This window comes from Copadichromis virginalis, linkage group LG6 (assembly GCF_057382275.1).
Source record: "Copadichromis virginalis isolate Kocher_CV1m ecotype Utaka linkage group LG6, C_Virginalis_male_GT1.1, whole genome shotgun sequence".
NCBI classification, from domain to species: Eukaryota; Metazoa; Chordata; class Actinopteri; order Cichliformes; family Cichlidae; genus Copadichromis; species Copadichromis virginalis.
The window spans coordinates 6797778-6817227 of record NC_140623.1 but is presented as its reverse complement, the minus strand read 5'-3'; the positions used below and the strand labels follow the sequence as shown (position 1 = coordinate 6817227).

General features: G+C 48.6%; 2 protein-coding genes and 1 long non-coding RNA gene across 6 annotated transcripts; 1 reads left to right on the top strand and 2 right to left on the bottom strand.

The window, feature by feature from the left end:
• Positions 1–640: 640 nt before the first annotated feature.
• On the bottom strand, positions 641–4140 carry LOC146707073 (uncharacterized). Of its 2 annotated transcripts, none has more exons than XM_085458390.1 (4): positions 3695–4140; positions 2992–3068; positions 1871–1982; positions 641–1788 (listed from the first exon to the last, which is right to left on the bottom strand). In XM_085458390.1, the coding sequence occupies exons 1-4, from the start codon at positions 3966–3968 to the stop codon at positions 764–766; spliced, it is 1488 nt and encodes a 495-aa protein (XP_085314516.1). In that variant the 5' UTR covers positions 3969–4140; the 3' UTR covers positions 641–763. The 2 variants fall into 2 exon arrangements, with proteins under 2 accessions (XP_085314516.1, XP_085314515.1); XM_085458389.1 differs by having other exon boundaries at positions 1871–1985; positions 3695–4138.
• A 116-nt stretch (positions 4141–4256) lies between these two features.
• Positions 4257–11826, top strand: LOC146707072 (uncharacterized). Its single transcript, XR_014920742.1, has 3 exons — positions 4257–4991; positions 6294–6454; positions 11632–11826. It is a non-coding gene; the product is annotated as an uncharacterized LOC146707072 (long non-coding RNA).
• LOC146707071 (uncharacterized) lies at positions 9921–18709 on the bottom strand. Of its 3 annotated transcripts, XM_085458386.1 has the most exons (5): positions 18188–18707; positions 16793–16923; positions 14914–15081; positions 11755–11821; positions 9921–11051 (listed from the first exon to the last, which is right to left on the bottom strand). In XM_085458386.1, exons 1-5 carry the CDS (start codon positions 18474–18476, stop codon positions 10186–10188), a joined length of 1521 nt encoding a protein of 506 aa, XP_085314512.1. In that variant the 5' UTR covers positions 18477–18707; the 3' UTR covers positions 9921–10185. The 3 variants fall into 3 exon arrangements, with proteins under 3 accessions (XP_085314512.1, XP_085314513.1, XP_085314514.1); XM_085458387.1 differs by lacking the exon at positions 14914–15081 and having other exon boundaries at positions 18188–18709; XM_085458388.1 differs by lacking the exons at positions 9921–11051; positions 11755–11821 and having other exon boundaries at positions 12269–15081; positions 18188–18699.
• Positions 18710–19450: the final 741 nt, after the last annotated feature.

Here is a 19450-nt window from a genome sequence, read left to right as displayed (position 1 = left end):
AGTTTAGTCTCAGAGTCTAGTCTCAGAGTTTAGTCTCAGTTTAGTCTCAGAGTCTAGTCTCAGAGTCTAGTCTCAGAGTCTAGTCTCAGTTTAGTCTCAGAGTCTAGTCTCAGTTTAGTCTCAGAGTTTAGTCTCAGTTTAGTCTCAGAGTCTAGTCTCAGAGTCTAGTCTCAGAGTCTAGTCTCAGAGTCTAGTCTCAGAGTCTAGTCTCAGAGTTTAGTCTCAGAGTCTAGTCTCAGAGTCTAGTCTCAGAGTCTAGTCTCAGTTTAGTCTCAGAGTTTAGTCTCAGAGTCTAGTCTCAGAGTCTAGTCTCAGAGTCTAGTCTCAGTTTAGTCTCAGAGTCTAGTCTCAGAGTCTAGTCTCAGAGTCTAGTCTCAGAGTCTAGTCTCAGAGTTTAGTCTCAGAGTCTAGTCTCAGAGTCTAGTCTCAGTTTAGTCTCAGAGTCTAGTCTCAGAGTCTAGTCTCAGAGTCTAGTCTCAGAGTTTAGTCTCAGTTTAGTCTCAAGAGTTTAGTCTCAGAGTTTAGTCTCAGTTTAGTCTCAGAGTCTATCACAAACTCACCTGTGTGACCGTGTCTCACTGTCAAACCACCAATATGAAGATAGTGTGGGGTAGACCAACCGAAGAACTGATTTAGGACAAACATTTACAAACATTTACTCTGAACGTCATCATGACATCACCTCATCTACGCTCAAGCTACCATCTTTAAATGTTCACCATTCAGAGTCCAGAGTGTATCAGATGTTGCTACAGCATTCATGCTACAGGCCACACTGAGACTGTTGCCGGTGTCTGCGGACGCTACACATCTGGCTGAAGGACTGGCCGCAGCGCGAGCAGCTGTAGGGTTTCTCCTGTGTGTGAACTGTACGGTGCCTCTTCAGATGGCTCGATGAGATGAAACTCTTCCCGCACAGCGTGCATCGATAACGCCTCTCACCGGTGTGGATGAGGAGGTGAACCCGCAGGTTGTTGGGCTGGGCAAAACCCTTCCCACAGTGAGGGCAAGTGTAAGGTCTTTCCCCGGTGTGCACCCGCTGGTGCAACTCCAGGCCGGCCGTGCTGGGGAACACACGTCCGCACACAGCGCACGCCACCGGCTCTTTTGCGGCGGCGGTGCTGCTCCTGTAAGGCCGCCTCTGGCTGCTGGCAGTGCCAGTGGGAGCTGTCGGAGGAGGGGGAGGGGGCGGAGGTGGAGGGGGTGCAGCTACTACGGCGGCGGCAGCAGCAGCCATGTCGAAGGAGGCAGCAAAAGCAGCCATCTCGTGAGCGCCGCCTGTAAAGAGCATAGTCGGGGGGCCGTCGAGACTTTCTCCCCCTCCCTGTGAGGGGAAGGAGGCAGAAGGGTGCCCGCTGTCCGTGTTCCCCAAACCCAGCTGTGCTACTGCATAGGCTGCTCCCAGATGGCTGACACGCTCCTGCATCCAGGCCAGATCCAGGCCCAGGCTGTTGAGGCGGTCGCAGCTCGACTCATCAGAGGCTATAGTGGCCGACAGCTGAGAGGGATGAAGGTCATCTTCTGTGAGCTCATCTGTCTGGACCTCTGGCTTCAGAGCCATATCAGGTAGGCTCCCCGAAGGGTCCCTGCGAGCCGCTTCGGAGGCATGGACCCCCTCAGTGTTGCCTACGGGCTTAGCAGCCTTACGTTTTGCTCGAGGCCTGCAGGTCAGGTCCATCGTGGCATCAGCAGGAGAGGAGGACAGCTGTGATGTGGAGGATGTGAGGCTGCTGACGCTGGTGTCGAGGACAGTGTCAGCAGGGGGGCTTTCCTCGCTGGGCTCCAAAGCTGTAGAAGGACAGACAGTAACACTGAAACCATGTGAGCAGCCAACAAAACACTGATGTAACTGTGTGGGGGCCACACTCACCTGCAGAGAGGCCACACTCCGCCCTTATGTTAACCTCCACCTTCACGTCCAAGTTGCAGTCATCTCTCTCCTCTTTTTCCTGCTTCACCAGTGTCAACATCTTGGCTTCCTCCTGCTGAGAAAAGACAAACGAGTCTCACAGTTTCAGCTACTGCATCAATCATTTCTGTCCCACACAGCAGCCAAGACGCTGCGGACGCTGAAGGAAGACATTCAAGACTTTTTGCATCCAAAATAGAAATAACTGCACGTGTGCACACTGTGAGTGGAACCAGCTTCCAGTTTGGATTCAGGAGACAGACACTATCTCTACTTTCAAGATTAGGCTTCAAACTTTCCTTTTTGCTAAAGCATATAGTTAGGGCTGGACCAGGTGACCCTGAATCCTCCCTAGTTATGCTGCAATAGACGTAGGCTGCCGGGGGATTCCCATGATGCACTGGGTGTTTCTTCTTCACTCACTATGTGTTAACAGACCTCTCTGCACTGAATCCTTAGTTGTTATCCATCTCTGTCTCTCTTCCACAGCATGTCTTTATCCTGTCTTCCTCCACTCACCCCTAACTGGTCTCAGGTGGCGGCTCCACCCTGAGCCTGGTTCTGTTGGAGGTTTCTTCCTGTTAAAAGGGAGTTTTTCCTTCCCACTGTTGCCAAAGTGCTTGCTCATTGTTGTGATTTCTCTGTGTCATTGTAGAGTCGACCTCACAGTATAAAGCACCTTGAGGTGACTGTTGCTGTGATTTGGAGCTGTATAAATAAAGCAGAATTTGAACCCAAACCATGAGCTTTTTCTAATTCAGTTTATGTTGTATTCCTAACTCCAACTGTTCCTTTTTAGGGCCTAAACCAATAGAACCCTTTAAAGATCCTGAACCTAACAAAGTAATGTTTTTAGAGTGAATAACATATGAAACATATGTTAGAGGGTGGACTCAGACACATCTGAGTCTAACCTTAGGATGTGGACCTTTTCTTTGTCACACGGTCACAGATCAACACTGACGAAAATAATGTTGGATTCTTGTATTAACAAAAACAGATTGATCTTGGATTAGAGGGTCACAAAGTGCAGAGAGCTGAGGTTATATAACGTGCTAGCCTAGTGCACGATTCATCTTTACCTTTGAAACTGGATGAAAGGGTTTGCCTTCAGAAAGAGCCAGAGGAGGGGGTGCCAGGGGCTGATGGTCATCAGGTCCTGAAAAATAACACAGGACATTGAACATGTGCTCCCCCACGTGTTTCAGCTGTGTGTCACGCAGCCACATTATCAGACAGACACGCCACGCATCCCCACGTCTGATGTCTGTGATCTGCCGTCATATTTGACGCACGGCGAGCTGTACCGTGTGGCAGCAGAAACTCGGCACACCTGGCAGTGTTTCCACTCTTCTCCAGTTTTGCTGCGCCTGTGTGAGCAGTGGCTTCCTGTTCTTCTGCTGCTGTAGCACATCTGTTCGATGTGCTGTGCACTCAGCCCCGCTCTTCTGCATACCTCGGTTGTAACGAGCTCTGATTTGCTCTAACATCAACTACACCTTTTCACCCGGAGAACTCACTGGATATTCTGCCTTTTGCTGAACTCCACAGGTGGCTGTGCAGGAAGAGCCCAGCAGATCAGCAGGTGCATGTTACACCAACCAGCATTTGAGGACACCTGAATCAGGTTTGCTGGGACAAAACATGCGAGCCATCTTTTACCATGCTCTTCATGGGAGACAGGACGAATTTCTCCGACTAGCACACGGGGCTGGATGCAGCAGTATAATCATTACTGAGCTCACAGCTGGATGGGTGGATGTGCAGGGTGTCCCGCTCCCCTACCTTTGGGCGGCCTAAAATGAGCCGTGTGATGCTCCTCGCGCTGACTCCGTCTCCTCATCCTCCTCTCACAGCTCCGCATCTTCACGTCCATGTCTCGCAGCCTCTGCCGCAGGGCTCGGTTCTCCTTCTCGCTCTTCTCCCGCTCCTGCTCCATCTGAGAGCGCAGCGCCGCGTAACCGTCGTCCACCAGTTTGCAAATTTCGGCTACCGCCGAGTTGGCCAGCATCTCTATGATGGAGGCGATCTGCGCTTGGAAGCCGACGCAGTCCGCCATCGTGGCCCGCGCTGTCGGAGTGCACGGACAGATGCGCGCGGCAGACGCTGCGGTGCACGGGCGTCAGGAGATCCGCGCACTGATGTGTGGCCGAAGACATGCACAGGCTCCCCGTCGGCCTCCTGGGCGCTGTCAGGTGGGAGTCGCCTGCTGATGACGTCAGTTTGTTGTTTAGTATCATGTCGCAGGCTGCCGCCCCACATGTGACAGCATCAGGTCACAAAAATAACCACCTGTGTGTGTGTGTGTGTGTGTGTGTGTGTGTGTGTGTGTGTGTGTGTGTGTGTGTGTGTGTTAAAGACACAGACCTTAATCATCAGGCGTTCTGAGGTCTAAATCCTGACAGGAAGTGTTACCATGGCACTCCTGTGCAAGATGCAGGTGCGTGTGTGCTGTGGAGGGGCTGTGATGGCTCATCACACACACGCGGGTCACCTCTGCAGCGTCTCATGGTGCTACACAAGTCTGCCATCTGTAATCCAGTTTGAGATCCTTCCCAGACGCCTTAACGCCCACTCACCTCATGGGCCATCTAACCTCAGGAAATCACATGATAGGGCGGTGCCAGGTTTCACAGTGGGTTCACCTGAAACCTTGGCTGTATCCCAATTCAGGGTCTGCAGCCTTAAAGCTGCATTTTAAGGCCGATTATATGGGCTCAAAATGTGGTCATAACAAGGGCGTAGATTGTCATGGGCGGAAGGGACACGTCCCCACCAATATCCAGCGATTACTGAATTGTCCCCACCAATAATTTGATCTCTTCGAGTAAAGAAAAACAAACCCGATAGAAAGAAAAACGATCTGTCAGCGTCTCATTCACCCAGCGGTGCAGAAAGAGTTAAATCACCTCTACTGGAGTCCTACGTCATGTGACAAATATGGCCAATGTGATTGGCTGAGCCTTTCAGGGAGCTCTGTTCAGTTTCAGCAGCGGCAAACCTGCGCTGCGAGGAGGAGGAGAGGAGGACGGCAGCAAAGAGGAAGAAGCTGGATATAAGAAAGTGTTTTTCAAAGAAACCTGTGAGTCACTTAAAGCCAAGTTCACTCATAAAATGTGTCACAATAACGTTACAGGCTGTGCCAGGCTTTGGCCCACATCAGTCTAAAACTGTATGTAACCATGAAGAACGTGTTGCCATGTCCACCAGGAGAGACCGGACAGTATAGATGTAAAACCAATATGCCAGCAGTTTATCTCAGTTAGTGAGAGGAGCAGGCCTGTGTTTGGCTGCTTCACATAGTGGACATTGAGTTGTTGTGTGGGGCATGTAGTCCATGTCTGTTGCTGTAACAGTAGCTCATGTTTAGAATAAAAGATCGCAGCTCACTGAGTTAATCGGGGCAATAGTGCCTCAAACGTTGCATCATTTTGCTGAGAGATCTGTTACTTTGTGGTCATCTTAGACGAGTAGTTTTATGGACAAAAACCAGCAGGTCACTCAGTGTTCCCTTAGTGCTAATGTATCAGAGATGTTGGTGTACTATAACTGAAGTAATGTTGTTAAGTCCTTAAAGTCATATTCTTTTATTGTCATGACTGTATTTGAAGCTATTTTTATTTTTGTATGATACCTGATTTATATGGAATATGGCTGAAGTAAACTAAAGCCTGAAATACTCAGTCATTTGTTTAATAGTACTTTAACATTATATAATTCACATATAAAACTATGAATTGTAATTTTAAATGGTTTAAAAGCACGTAGAATAGCATATGTAGGCAAGTATATTTCTCCTTTTTTGTTAATCAAGAAGGAAAAACAAAAAACAAAAACAGGGCAGGGTTCGGTGGTTGAATCATCCGTCCCCACCAATGCCCAAACCAAATCTACGCTCTTGGGTCATAAATATTTTGTACATGTAAATCAGGATTTGTATGTGTAAAAAGAATCTGTGTGTGGACTTAGCCAAAAAACCCTGCAAGTTACAAGTACGAATTTTAACCCTATTTTTCTTCCTTTCATCTGATTGGTCAATGTCATGTCAATCACAAATGTAACAATCCAATCAGAGAACAGATGGGTTTGGCTGTCGAGGGGCGCTTTTTTTGAACTGCAGGTCTTTGAAAGGAATAAATGCCCCTTTACATGCCAACCCAGCGTTTTCCTTCATCACCACCAATGACTGTAATAAAGATGGATGACGTGACAGCGTCCCAAAAATGAAGCCAAAACGTCTCTATCGCCCCCTGGTGTCTGGCTGCAGTATAGGTCATAAACCCCGCCTCCTCTATGTTAGCGGATGGGACTGTGGTCAGACTAAAATAAATTAATTCTCCTAAGAAAAACTTTTTCCAAAGATTCTTTCTTTTGTTATCAATAGTTCTCATCACGCTGATTGATGTCCAATGAGTCTCCTCTCCCATAAGTTTGATTCTAATTCCTACCGCGGTGATGTTAAATTGGGGTGAAACGTCATCATAGCAGCTTTGACTGGCAGCTGCAGAAGTGGAGGTGGAGCGGCCGAAGAGTAAACTGTTAAAAGTAAGTACTGAATATTATGTCACTTATTTATGTGCAAATGTTTAATAATGAGGAACATTAAAACATTCCTGTTGGCCACATGTCGGCAAAGTTATGTGACATTAGCGATGTTTGTACTTTCAGCGTTTACTTGGTTTTAAAGCCTTTAAAATATAATACAATAGTCGACCTTAATCTTACAGAGAATGTGATGATTTTGTGGATAATTAAAGTCAGTCATATATCCACAAACACAACAGGCTGAAAGTCAGTGATGCTGCTCGGTTTGCAGTCCTGAACATCACGACACAAGCAGGATCCACTGCACTGTTAATGTTAGCTATGTTATATTGCTGCCTCTGTTCGGTGGTGTCGAGCCAAACGCACTTTAACGTGTGTTTGAACGAGCTGACGGTTCACTCGTTAAGCTGAAAGAAAGATGCTTTAATCACAGCAGTCACACATGTGTCCACTGCACCATCTGGAACTCTTCTTGTTTACACTCGTAATAACACAAACACTAAATCCTCCTGTTTGTAGCAGTGTGTACACCTGAGACTGTCACCTGTCTGTCTGTCCTGCACTCTCTCTCTGTTTCTTTCTCTCTGATTGTGGAATAAAAGTATGAACATGTGTTTATAAGTTCAAATTCAAATTCAAATTTTATTTGTCACGTACACAGTCATACACAGTACGATATGTAGTGAAATGCTTGGACAACTGCTCGTGACCTAAAGAGAACAAAAAAGGAAAAGGCTCTGAATAAGATAGGAAATAAATATGAAAAATTAAAAAGGGTAAATTTAACTAGGAAGGAATAAAATATAAATTAAGGTTAAAAATGAAATAACTGTACAACACAAATTAGAATGAAGGGTAAATTTAACTGGGAAGAATAAGATAAATATATAAATTAAAGTTGAAAATAAAATAACTGTACAACACAAATTAGAATGAAGGGTAAATTTAACTGGGAAGAATAAGATAAATATATAAATTAAAGTTGAAAATAAAATAACTGTACAACAAAATACACAATATAGAACTATATAAGAATGTATGAAGAAATATAAATAAATATATACACAATAACAGCAGCAGTGATTTAAGTGATGAAGTGAAAACAAAGTTCAGAAAGTCCAGTGTGTGTGTAAGAACTGCATGTGTGGGTCAGTACTGTGTGGTGGTGTGATTGAGAGACCGTATCGCCTGCAGGAAGAAGCTCCTCCTCAGTCTCTCTGTGTTGGTCTTCAGGGAGCGGAATCGCTTTCCTGACCTCAGCAGAGAGAACAGTCTGTTGTTGGGATGGCTGAGGTCCTTCACCATCTTCCTGGCCTTGGTCCAGCACCGCCTGCTGTAGATTGAGTGCAGGTCAGGGAGCTCGGAGCGGATGGTGCGCTCAGCTGACCGCACAACCCTCTGTAGAGCTCGTCTGTCCTGCATGGTGCTGTTCCCGAACCAGGTTAAGATGTTTCCCGCCAGGATGCTCTCTATGGTGCACGAGTAAAAGTTCCTGAGCACCTTGGAGGGCAGTTGGAAGTCTCTCAAGCGTCTGAGGTGGTAGAGACGCTGACGGGCCTTTTTCACCACGGTGTTGATGTGACAGGACCATGACAGGTCCTGCGTGATGTGAACTCCGAGGTATTTGAAGCTGTCCACTCTCTCCACTGGGCACTCGTTGATGACGGGGGTCTGGTAGTTCCTCTCCTGCTTAGTGCTGAAGTCCACTATCAGCTCCTTTGTCTTACTGACGTTTAGAAGGAGGTTGTTCCTCTGGCACCAGTTCTCCAGATTCCTAATCTCCTTCAGGTAGGCCGTCTCGTTGTTATCAGAGATCAGGCCCACCACGACGGTGTCGTCAGCAAACTTGATGATGGTGGTGGAGCTGGTAGTGGCCACGCAGTCATATGTGTACAAAGAGTACAGCAGGGGGCTCAGAACACACCCCTGGGGGGCTCCAGTGCTGAGAGTGGTGGAGGCTGAGACATGTCCGCCCATCCTTACTGCCTGTGGTCTGCCAGTTAGGAAGTTGGAGATCCACTGACACATAGATGAGCTGAGTCCCAGATGCTCCAGCTTGGTGGTGAGTGTGGAGGGAATTATGGTGTTAAATGCAGAGCTGTAGTCTATGAAGAGCATTTTAACATAATTCCCCCTTCTAGTGTCCAAGTGAGTGAGTGATGTGTGGAGGAGATGAGAGATGGCATCGTCTGTGGAACGATTTGGACGGTAAGCGAACTGTAGTGGGTCCAGTGTGTCTGGTAGTGAAGAAATGATGAAGTCTCTGACCAGGCGTTCAAAGCACTTCATCACTACTGAGGTGAGGGCTACAGGGCGATAGTCATTGAGAGAAGCAGGGTGGGTTTCTTCGGGACAGGAACAATGATGGACTCCTTGAAGCAAGTTACACTTGTGTTTGAATCCTGCAGCTTATCACACATTTGATTTCCATGTGTGACGACTGCAAGTGTCCAGAGTGAGGACAGACTGAGGGACCCACTGCTGCACATCATCTGTGAGGCTTTGCAGCCCTGATGATCCACCAGGACAAACTCAGCAGTGTGTGAGGAAGAGGAGGAGGAAGAGCCAGCAGCAGCTGACAGATGGAGAGAATAGACAGACTGTTCCCTGTTTGTGAAGGACTGCTAGTATAGAGCGTTATTACATTTATTGCTAATGCAGTCATATGGCACACTGACTTTTGAGGAAAGTTTAGATGCACTCATCATCAGAAAGGTTGCCGACCCCTGCTCTGGGGTGAACTGCAGCTCCATGACCTGGAAGACTTGCTGTAATCGATGAAACCATGAATTCTGCTCTCTACCAGAAAGTCCTGAGGTAGAAAGTCTGACCATCATTCACAGAGTCACCTTTGAACGTGTCAGGAAAACTAAATGAAGGCTGTTTTCTGTCACAGTGGCCGGGTCACCCCGGAGTGTATTAGGAACACCTGGTGATGACGATCTGAAGGCTACACCCTGTCAGTAAATAGCCCATTGGTGTTGAGTCACATACTGGTTCACACACAGTCCACACACTACATCGGTGAAAGACTGGTGCAAAGACAGCTGCACTGCAAAAGAAGCATTATCGCTCCGAACACACCAAGCGAGAGCCAGACCCCTGCTCCTGACTGCTGCTCGGACTCGATAAGTTGTCCATCTGCTGCATCTGCGACCACGATGGCCATGTTAGCTGGACCTGGGAGTCCACTGCTTCTATGGCAACAGGAGAGGCATTGAACCCCACACCTCCGGCTGATGATGTCAGCACTCAGCTCTGCTGAGAGGCGCTCCCTCGTCTCCACCTCCTACCCACGACCCACCACGTCTGTCAGCCCCACGTGGCAGCAAGCCGACTGCAGCGCCGTCAAGCTTCGCAGCAGAGCTCCACTCTGAGCCATCTTGGAACCTGGTGGAAAACCAGAGGCTGGCTTTGAACTGATTTGGTTGACTGATGCAATTTTGAGTTTAGAACAGGATGCTGCTCCGTAAGGCAAGGCAAGTTTATTTGTACAGCACAATTCAACAACAAGGTGATTCAAAGTGCTTTACAGAGACATTAGAAACAAGAACAAATAAAAAGCATGATTTAAAATTGATTAAAACAAGCAAATAAACTAACTAACTAATTAACAAACAAACAACAAACAACAGTATATAAAATCAAAACAGATAAAATCAGAACAGTAGATAAAATCAGTAGTTAAATGTAAGTTTTGAAATTTAAGCTTAAAGTGTGGATTTGGTGCTTTATTCAAATGCAGCTGAGAACAGGTGAGTCTTCAACCTGGATTTAAATAAACTGAGTGTTTCAGCTGATCTGAGGCTTTCTGGGAGTTTGTTCCAGATATAAGGAGCATAAAAGCTGAATGCAGCTTCTCCGTGTCTGGTTCTGACTCTGGGAACTGATAAAAGACCGGATCCAGATGACCTGAGGGATCTGGATGGTTCATACTGGGTCAGGAGGTCACTGATGTATTTTGGTCCTAAACCATTCAGAGCTTTATAGACCAGCATCAGAACTTTAAAGTCTATCCTCTGACGGACAGGCAGCCAGTGTAAGGACCTCAGAGCTGGACTGATGTGGTCCACTTTTTTGGTCTTAGTGAGGACTCGAGCAGCAGAGTTCTGAATGAGCTGTAGTTGTCTGACTGATTTTTTAGGTAGACCTGTAAAGATGCTGTTACAGTAATCAAGCCTACTAAAGATGAAAGCATGGACTAGTTTTTCCAGGTCCTGTTGAGACATCAGATCTTTTATCCTTGATATATTCTTGAGGTGATAGTAAGCTGACTTTGTTATTGTCTTAATGTGTTTTTCTAAGTTTAGGTCTGCATCCATCACTACACCCACATTTCTCGCCTGGTTTGTGGTTTTTAGATGTATAGATTGAAGTTCTCTGGTGACCTGTAATCGTTTTTCTTTGGTGCCAAAGACTATTACCTCAGTTTTGTTTTTGTTTAGCTGGAGAAAATTGTGGCACAACCAGTCATTGATTTCCTCAATGCATTTACCAAGAGCCTGTACAGGGCCTCGGGCTCCTGGTGACATTGTGTCCTGATGTCCTCCTGCCAATCCAGCTGCCCCTGGGAGGGACTGTTTCCCTGGAGTGGAGCCTGAGGAGCCCACAGCAAAGAAACAGGATTAGAAACGGCATTTTTCAGGTTAATACCTGACAAGTTTCTCCTTTTCACCTTCAGTGAGACGCCAAAGTGCTTTGTTAACTGATCTGGATACTTTTTTAGTCTCAGCCTTACATTTCCAGTGCGCCGGTACAACGTCTGCAAGTTCTGAACACTCGAACAGTCTCTAGGTTTCATGATAGTTTCATTCAGACAGAATATGAACCATAGGATAGGATGTTCCACAGCAGCGTGCATGCTCACCCAAACTGTCCCAGCTCTCACACAGGCACTAAGACTGAAATCAAGTGTGGAGTTTTTGCCTACAGCTGAGAGTCCTATGATGAAAAATACACATTATTCTGGGTGTATGTTAGTCTTGAGTGTGTTAGAGCTCAGCCACCCTGGCACTGGATGATACTCTCTCCTGGCTCAGTCCCACACACCGTGCTGCTGAGTACTAACGATGAAGCTTCAGGTACCATCACCTCTCTGGGATCTGTGTTTCCTGACTCGGGTTTTTACCACAATCATTTGTAATGTAATGAATTCTTCAAATATTGGTTTCTTACAGACATCGTGGTGCCACTGGCTGCTCTGTTCGTCTATGCAGTGACCAGGGCCGATGGTTAGTCGGTGAACAGCCTTCGTGGGGTTGGCAGCACGTGAAACAATGTAAGTGAGAAACAGATGATACCTTGGACCTGATCCACGTCTTCCTCCGGGATCTGAGAGCTGCTCGTGTTATTCAGACTCCCCTGACCCTGGAAAGAGGAGGGAGGCGTTTAGCTGACACAGAGAAGCCAGGGGGCGCTCACACAGTGCGGGGGGGGGGGTCATGACAGGCTGTGGACGTCAACTGACGTCAACATGGCTGTGACATGAACCGTGCTTTCACAGCACCATCACATCTCATACTTGTATTTGACTCGGTGCAGTCCTAACGGCAGGGCTGTGGGGGACAGTACACCTGCACAGCCCTGGAGCAGTGAAGGAGGAGGAGCTCCTGGAGGAGCGTTTGGTTTTTCTCCACTAAGTCTCGTTTTTGTAGCTGCAGGAATCTGTGCATCTATTTTGCTTACAGGCCAGCTTAAAACAACCCATCCAAGCTAGACCGGCACTAATGCACCGCTCCGGTGCCGACAGCGAGCGTGAGCTCGGCCGAGGACCACTGAGTCCAGAGCGTACGACACAGGAAACGACAAAATACAAGTGTTTGAAAATACAATTTATTAGCGAATTTACATGTCACTATATTCACGAGTACAAAGCAGTGACAATGTTTCTCTCTTCTTTGTTGAACTCATAGCTCAGATTTCATGAATTCATTTCAAAGGTGAAGCGAAGTTTGTACGTTAACAGGGAAATGTTCGTGATGATGTCATGACTTTGGCTCATATCCCAAATGAAAGAAATGAAGGAAACCAAACGAAGGCTTCTTTGCAGCCATCAACTCACACAGCCCGTTACACACAGGGGGCGTGTCAGGAGCTCCCGTTAACCTGGTGTGGACTAATAATCTGATATTAAAGTCAACGCTGCAGATTAATGGGGACAAAGCTCACCAGGACAGCCATGAGGTGTGATGATAGATTTAAAGGTGGGGGAGGTTTATATATGAAGTCTCGACAAGTTCACAGAAACTTTCATCAGTCAAAAGAAGAAAGCAGCTGGGTTAGCAAGTTAGCCTCTGCTGCTAAAGACAGCAGCTGTGCCTTTGTACACTTAATGTGTCTGGATTCAGTCAGTCTGATGTCCATACAGGTGCTCAGCTCAGCAGCAGCTATGATGGTTCTTGGTTGATTGCTGGATCTGAAACTGACCTGCTTATCAGACGTGGCCGTGTTTTTATGAGCACAGAAACCTTTTTAGTTCTTTCATCAGTGTAGAGGCACCAGGATGATGAGCGCAGCCACTGCCAGCATCCTGTGTCTGAGTGTCAGCATGATGCAGACAGCCAACACCACAGGCAGCATGTTAACGCTAAGCTAAGAGCCCAGAGTGATGCTACAGCAGAGTGTGTGCTGACCCCAGACCAGCAGCCAGAGCCTTCATCAGGTAACAACGTGACGAGCAGTCAGCCTCCGTTTCTACCTGAGACGATCAAGTGCTCAGACCTAAACACTAAGACAAACATCACATGTGTCGTCACTGGGCTTTGTGTTGGTGTGTGGGACACTGAAACACCTCCAGCATGACAAACATTTGACCAGACAGCGTGCAATGAATCTGCATGATGTGACGTCTCTGATGTGCTGCTCAGAGACGGTGCAGCCTCTCACAGCAGAGCAGCGAGAACATACAGGAGGTCTCAGTGATGGAGTTAATCACTCAGTCTGTGCCCGTCCCCAGCTGACGCTCATGTTGCTTTGGTGCTTTTTGCAGAACATTTGTGTTAAACTGATTAGACTTCATGTAAATACACACACACAGGAAGCAGGTTACAAAAGACAGAGGTGCAGCAAACTAACGGCAACAAGTGCACCACACACCAACAGTTGTGACATCATTTCTGATGTACGGGCCGTCTGCAAGGAGCTCATAAAGGACTAGAGGTGATGATGATGATGATGATGATGATGATGATGTGTCTGCCATGTGCCAGCTGATTCATGCTGCTCACAGTTCAGGAGTTACAAGCTCATTCACAGTGTTCATGGTCTGATTGGATACTTCCATGGAAACGCCTGTGTGTGCGTGTGTCTGTCTGTGTGTGTCTGTCTGTGTCTGTGTGTGTCTGTGTGTGTCTGTGTCTGTGTGTGTGTCTGTGTCTGTGTGTGTGTGTGTGTGTCTGTGCGTGTGTGTGTGTGTCTGTCTGTCTGTGTGTGTGTCTGTCTGTGTGTGTGTGTGTCTGTGTCTCTGTGTGCGCTGCTGTTCCATACTCATCCTTACACACTCACATACTGCATCCTGTCCCTCATCAACAACAGTGTGTGTCCTTTGTGTGCTGCAGAGGACTGTGTGGGTGACGTGACAGCAGCTCATGTGATAATATTCATCCAGTCCTGTTTCATGAAGTTAAGGCTGAGGAAGGTTAGTAGTGTATAAGCCTGCCTCTGGAGGAGAAGCTGTGGTGCAGCGGGCTGTGGAGAGTTCGTCTTTGGGTTCAGTGCTGGATCTTCTGATGCCTCTTGAGGTTGCTGGGGTGGGAGAAGCGCCGGTTGCAGACGGAGCAGCTGAAAGGTCTCTCCCCGGTGTGCACGTTGTGGTGGATATCCAGCTGGCTCTGGCATACGAAGCTTTTGCCACACAGCAGGCAGGTGTAGGGTTTCTCCCTGGTGTGCCTGGCCATGTGCTTCTGCAGGTCCGACTCCATGAAGAAGCGTTTGGTGCAGATGGTGCAGCCGTACGGACGCTCCATTGTGACGGCCTGGTAGAAGGACAGAGGGAGGGCTTTGTGTTGGACCGCAGGGTGGTGTAAAGTCAGGAGGTGCGTGTCACTGGAGGAGTTGATGCTGGAGGTTCCTGGAGGGTCATTGTGAGGAAGCACAGACCCATCTCCGGCTGAGCACAGACCCGAGGACCGAGTCGCGTCCTTGTGTCCGTCTCGTCCTCTGGTTGTCTGGACTGCATCTGACGAGTCACCCCCCTCCCCTGCGGTCTCCTTGTCCGATGCCCCTCCCCTATCAATGACGATCACTTCTGGCAGCAGGCACTTGGAGGGCTCCAACGCCGCCTGGTTATCTTTGCTGTTGTCCTCACAGGAAGCTGTACCCAGCCCGGTGTCAGCACCTTTACTCGAAGGCCGACGGTCCCCTGCTCCGGTCTGCTGCGGCTGGGAACTGTGAAAAGTGTCGCCGCCCTCAATCTCAGCCGTCCCACCGTCAACAAAGCCGACGACGCTGGATCCACTGACCTCTTTTCCTCTTAGGTGTCTGGATGTCTGGCCGTCGCTGACGCCGAGTGACGTAGCAGTGGTGGAGGCAGCATCTCGTCTCGGCAGCTTGTGGTCAACAGACCCAGCGTCCACTGCTCCCTCCACCTTGACGATCAGCAGCTCGCCCTCCCCCTCAGGCTCTGCTGACTGAGAGGACACACCCACTTTGAGAACAACACTGTTCTTCACATCATCAAACTATTTCAAATGTAATCATTACAACACACGTCCAAATAAATAGTTACATAGTAACGTGTTACATAACTGTTTCCATGCAGAGCAAAGCTGCAGCCTGTCTGCATGAATCCAGCTGATACTTCCACGTACCCACCGTGATGTTTTGGTTTCTGGTTTTAAAGGCCCATTTTCACAGGCAGACAGGTAACTAGACTGTGCACATTTTAAATATTAGGACTGTTTGTATTAGTTTGCAGTGAATGACGACAGTCTGAAGCCCACAGGCATCAACAAATACTGCGTTTCCTCCCTGAGACGTTGTGCTGCTTCTCTACTGTGCCGTCATCCTCCAGATAATTATGGACCCAACATTAGATTTCTTATTCACGCTCAACAACGACAAGAACACTTTTCACTTTAAATGAGGGACGCACCACATGACAGCAGCAGCTAGCTGGAGGGCTATCGTATCACGGAGGACGCTAACAGCAAAGCTGTGGACAGCAACTGAGCGTAGCTGCAAACACAAACCCTCACATATTTTGCCAGTGAAGAAATTTGGCTTGGAAAACAGAGACAAGTGAGCATTTACAGGCTTTTGCTAAATGCAGACACATTAGCTCCTGTTGCTGTAGGTGTTCTTGCTACCACCTCTGAATGAAAACGCACCGGAAGAAAGACAAAGCCAATAATGTTTGTCACTGTTGTCTGTGGACGTTACGACGTCAGACATGCTAAGAAACATCACATCGTGAGGGGAAAGTGTTCACAGGCAGTGGGACAGAAGTGTGAGTACACTCTGTTAGAGAGTGCATTGAAGCACACACACCATGAAAGAACTAAAGCACATGTGACTGTGGTCACAGACACTCACACTCTATTATAGAAATGTCTACATCTGTTCTATTGTGTTCCCTGCAAGCCCAGGGAGTCCTCATAGCTCCTCCCACGACTGGAAAAACAGAGAGCGATGGAAGGAGGAGGGTGGGGGGAAGTTAGTGAATCAGGAAGTGTAGAGGAATAATAAGCAGGAAGTGAGGTCAGCTACAAGAGGATGAAGAGTGGAAATACACTTGGTCCAGATGACCTTTGCAGGTATGAAGGTGTCTGTGAGAGGCTGTTGAAGCATGGAGAAGAACTGTACTGGTACAGATCTGCCAGAACGAGGCTGATGTTCAGAGCTGCAGTAACTACAGAGGGACGATGAGCCACAGCAGGCAGACGTGGGACAGAGCTGTTGAAGCAAGGTTACAGAGATCAGTGAGCAGAAGATGTTTGCTTTGAGGGTGATGATGGAGAAGAACAGAGAAGGTCAGCTTCACTGTGTCTTTGAGGATGAGAGAAAGCAGATGACAGGCTGCTGAGAGAGGAACTGTGGTGCTGCATGGAGGTCAGCAGTGTCAGAGCAGTGTGTGAGGTGGTGCAGGACACGTACGAGGAGACGGTGGTGAGGTGTGTGGGTTACATCAGGCATCTGCTCTGAGCCTGTCCGTGTTACACCTTCATGGATCGTATGTTTTAAACGGGGGTAGAGTAACAAAGGGAGGTCTGCCGGGGCCACTGTGGTCACTCGCAGTCACAGATCCAGCCATGACCATTTAAAAACAACTTAAAACTATAAAAACTTTGTGTGACAGTCTGTAAGTGTGAACAGTTTGGACTGGTGTGGGTGAGGATTTACCTCGGCTTTGGTGGTGGTCACAACCTCCTGATCAGCATCCTGGTCCAGACTGACGAGCTGGATCTTCTGCACAGACTGATGAGCTCCTGGCCCTCGGTTCAGAAACCTGGTCCTGCCCTGCAGAGAGGGGCCTGATGGGATACCAGAAGAATGATTAGAGGCTCGTGAGTCTGATCATTCAAAATAAAGACTCATATAAACAATCAGGTGTTTAATGTCGTGCCAAACACATGTGCACGTTATGTATTAAAAAGCTGCATGTCCACAGAGTCAGAGGCTCGCCGCTCCGAGTCAGCCCTCCTTACACCGACGGCTGACGCAGTAGATCATCGTAACAGCTAAGCTGGATTTGAGTGTTTGGACAAACAGACTTCATCACAGGTGAACAGGTACAAATCACCACCTACTGACCAATCAGATCTCCAGAAAACAGCCACTCCTGGGAGATCCCTGAGACGTGTGTGCCGACAGTCTAACGCAGGGGTCCCCAATCCCAGTCCCTGAGGGCCGGTGTCCTGCAGGTTTTTAGATGTGTCCTTGATCCATCACAGCTGATTTAAATGTATAAATGACCTGCTCAACATGTCTTGACTTTCTTCAGAGGCCTGGTAATGAGCCAATCATGTGATTCAGGTGTGTTGACCCAGGGTGAGATGTAAAACCTGCAGGACACCGGCCCTCGAGGCCTGGGATTGGGGACCCTGCTCTAACGTCTGATATCAATTCTTAAAGGAAACTTTGTTTTCTCTTGGCTGCAAACTATTTTACAGCACGTAGTTGTAACCTGTGTGTTGTGTTTATCACTGACAGTCAAACCATCAACCAGCACTGAGGCTACAGTAGCTCCGCCCCACTCTACTGAGTGCTTTAACTGGACCAACCAATCAGCTGCTAGTACAATAACCAGTGTGACTGGTCACATGTTGTCCACACCGTGGATGAGGGAAGCCAGGGTCGTGGGTTTGTTGGGCCCTGCCCTGCTTTGTTACTGCGCAGCCGCCAGTACGTTCTCCTCCAGTGGCAGCCAACGAATCAGAGACAGGAGTGAAATCGCTGACTCAGGCACCGAGGTCAGAGGTCAGCGGTGTGTTTACTATGGACTACACGATAATCAGCCCACAGAAACAGTGGAACTGCAAACATATCCCTCGGGTGTGAGTACGCCTGGATATAATAAGCCCGTGGCGTTGACACTCGAGTCCACCAAGCTACAGAGGAGGACGCTCCAAACACAGGACAGGCCCGCGGCCGTGGTCAAACACGAAAATCACCGAGTGCCCAGTGGACTGTGTCACGCTGAGTCACGGCACACTGCCCTCCCACCGCGTCCTGATCGTGTCTGCCAGCCTGTCCTATGACGGTAATGCTTCACCACCCGGTGCCGGTGCTACATACCCGCCTGCGAGTCCCTGCTCTGCCGGCTGAAGAGGCGAACCCCGGGAAAGCGGCTGCTGATGGAGCCCTCTGCCCCCCTCACCCTCTCCGCTCGGTACCGGGCGATCTGCAGCTCCAGCAGCTTGATTTTCCTCCTCAGGAACTCGTTCTCCTTCTGGCTCCGGGACATCTCCAGGTGAACCACCGCGTATCCATCGTCCACAACTTTACAGATTTCCGCCACGGCCGCGTTAGCCAGCACCTCCATGATGGAGGCGATCTGAGAGTGGAAGTCCACGGCGGCAGACATCTTCAGACCTTCGGCCCTCTCACAGAAGGCGGAGCCTGTGCGTTGTTACTGCTGCTATCTGACATGCATAACCCGGGACCACCACCTGCACCTCGGCTCACAGGACGGACGCTCTTCGGAAGCTTTAACGTCGACGGAGCTTTTCCAGAAGGAACCCCGGCGATCAGCACACAGCGCCCCCTGCGGTCAGGGGCGGTACTGCCTGTGAGCGCTCACCACAGCCAGAGCTGAGAGGACTCCCCGCGCTGCTGCACGAGAGCACACAGCCAGCCCACGCTGCAGTCACGGGCTGCTTTCATGATTTGTGTGTAACAGTGAACAGCTGTAAAGGGACAGAATGAAAAGATGAAATCCTTGGTTATGACATCAAACTACAGAAACCTGTGAAAATGAGGAGAAGCACAGAGCTGTGGGTGGACAGTCGCCCAGACAGCAGCACTGCCGTGGGGTGTATCTTCCATTACTGCTTCTTTTCTACACCGGCACACAGTCACACAGACATGGACCAGTGTTACAGTTCTGTCCACATCTGTACTGCCTCACACACAGCGTTTATTGTCCCAGTTTCATGTCAGATTAGGGAAAAGGATCAGCAATGGGCTCTTTGAGCTCTGCAGCCGGACGACGATACAAGACCACGGGTCAGTTTGCAGCTCAGACATCAGAGCGCAAACTCTAACGAAAGGAGCAAGAAAGGAAAGGACAATGGTTTCAGAAAATCCAGCAAACACAGAGAAATGAGACGCAGGGGAGGGAGCAGCACAGTTTTCATTCAGGGCCCTGTGACCACTGTGCGAAGGACAGGCGTCACTGAAGTGACCCAAAACCACAAGAAGACAAAGAGGCAGCCAGATCCAACAGTAACGCGTTACTGTAATCTCATTACTTTTTTCAAGTAACTTGGCCAACACTGGCCAGATCTCAGTGAGCTGCTGCAAACGGAGCTCTGCAGCCATGGACGCTTGTCAGCAGCT

Bases quoted from the DNA above. Each gene is read 5' to 3' on its own strand.
- LOC146707073 (XM_085458389.1), bottom strand. From the start codon at position 3,968: ATGGCGGACTGCGTCGGCTTCCAAGCGCAGATCGCCTCCATCATAGAG. The intron at 3,069-3,694 runs GTAGGGGAGCGG...GTTATTTTTCAG, and splicing joins TCATTTTAGGCCGCCCAAAG to GACCTGATGACCATCAGCCC. The intron at 1,789-1,870 runs GTGAGTGTGGCC...GTCCTTCTACAG, and splicing joins GGAGTGTGGCCTCTCTGCAG to CTTTGGAGCCCAGCGAGGAA.
- LOC146707071 (XM_085458386.1), bottom strand. From the start codon at position 18,476: ATGTCTGCCGCCGTGGACTTCCACTCTCAGATCGCCTCCATCATGGAG. The intron at 11,822-14,913 runs GTCAGTGGATCC...TCCTCTTTCCAG, and splicing joins GACACCTAAGAGGAAAAGAG to GGTCAGGGGAGTCTGAATAA. The intron at 11,052-11,754 runs GTATCATCTGTT...TGGGCTCCTCAG, and splicing joins AGACGTGGATCAGGTCCAAG to GCTCCACTCCAGGGAAACAG.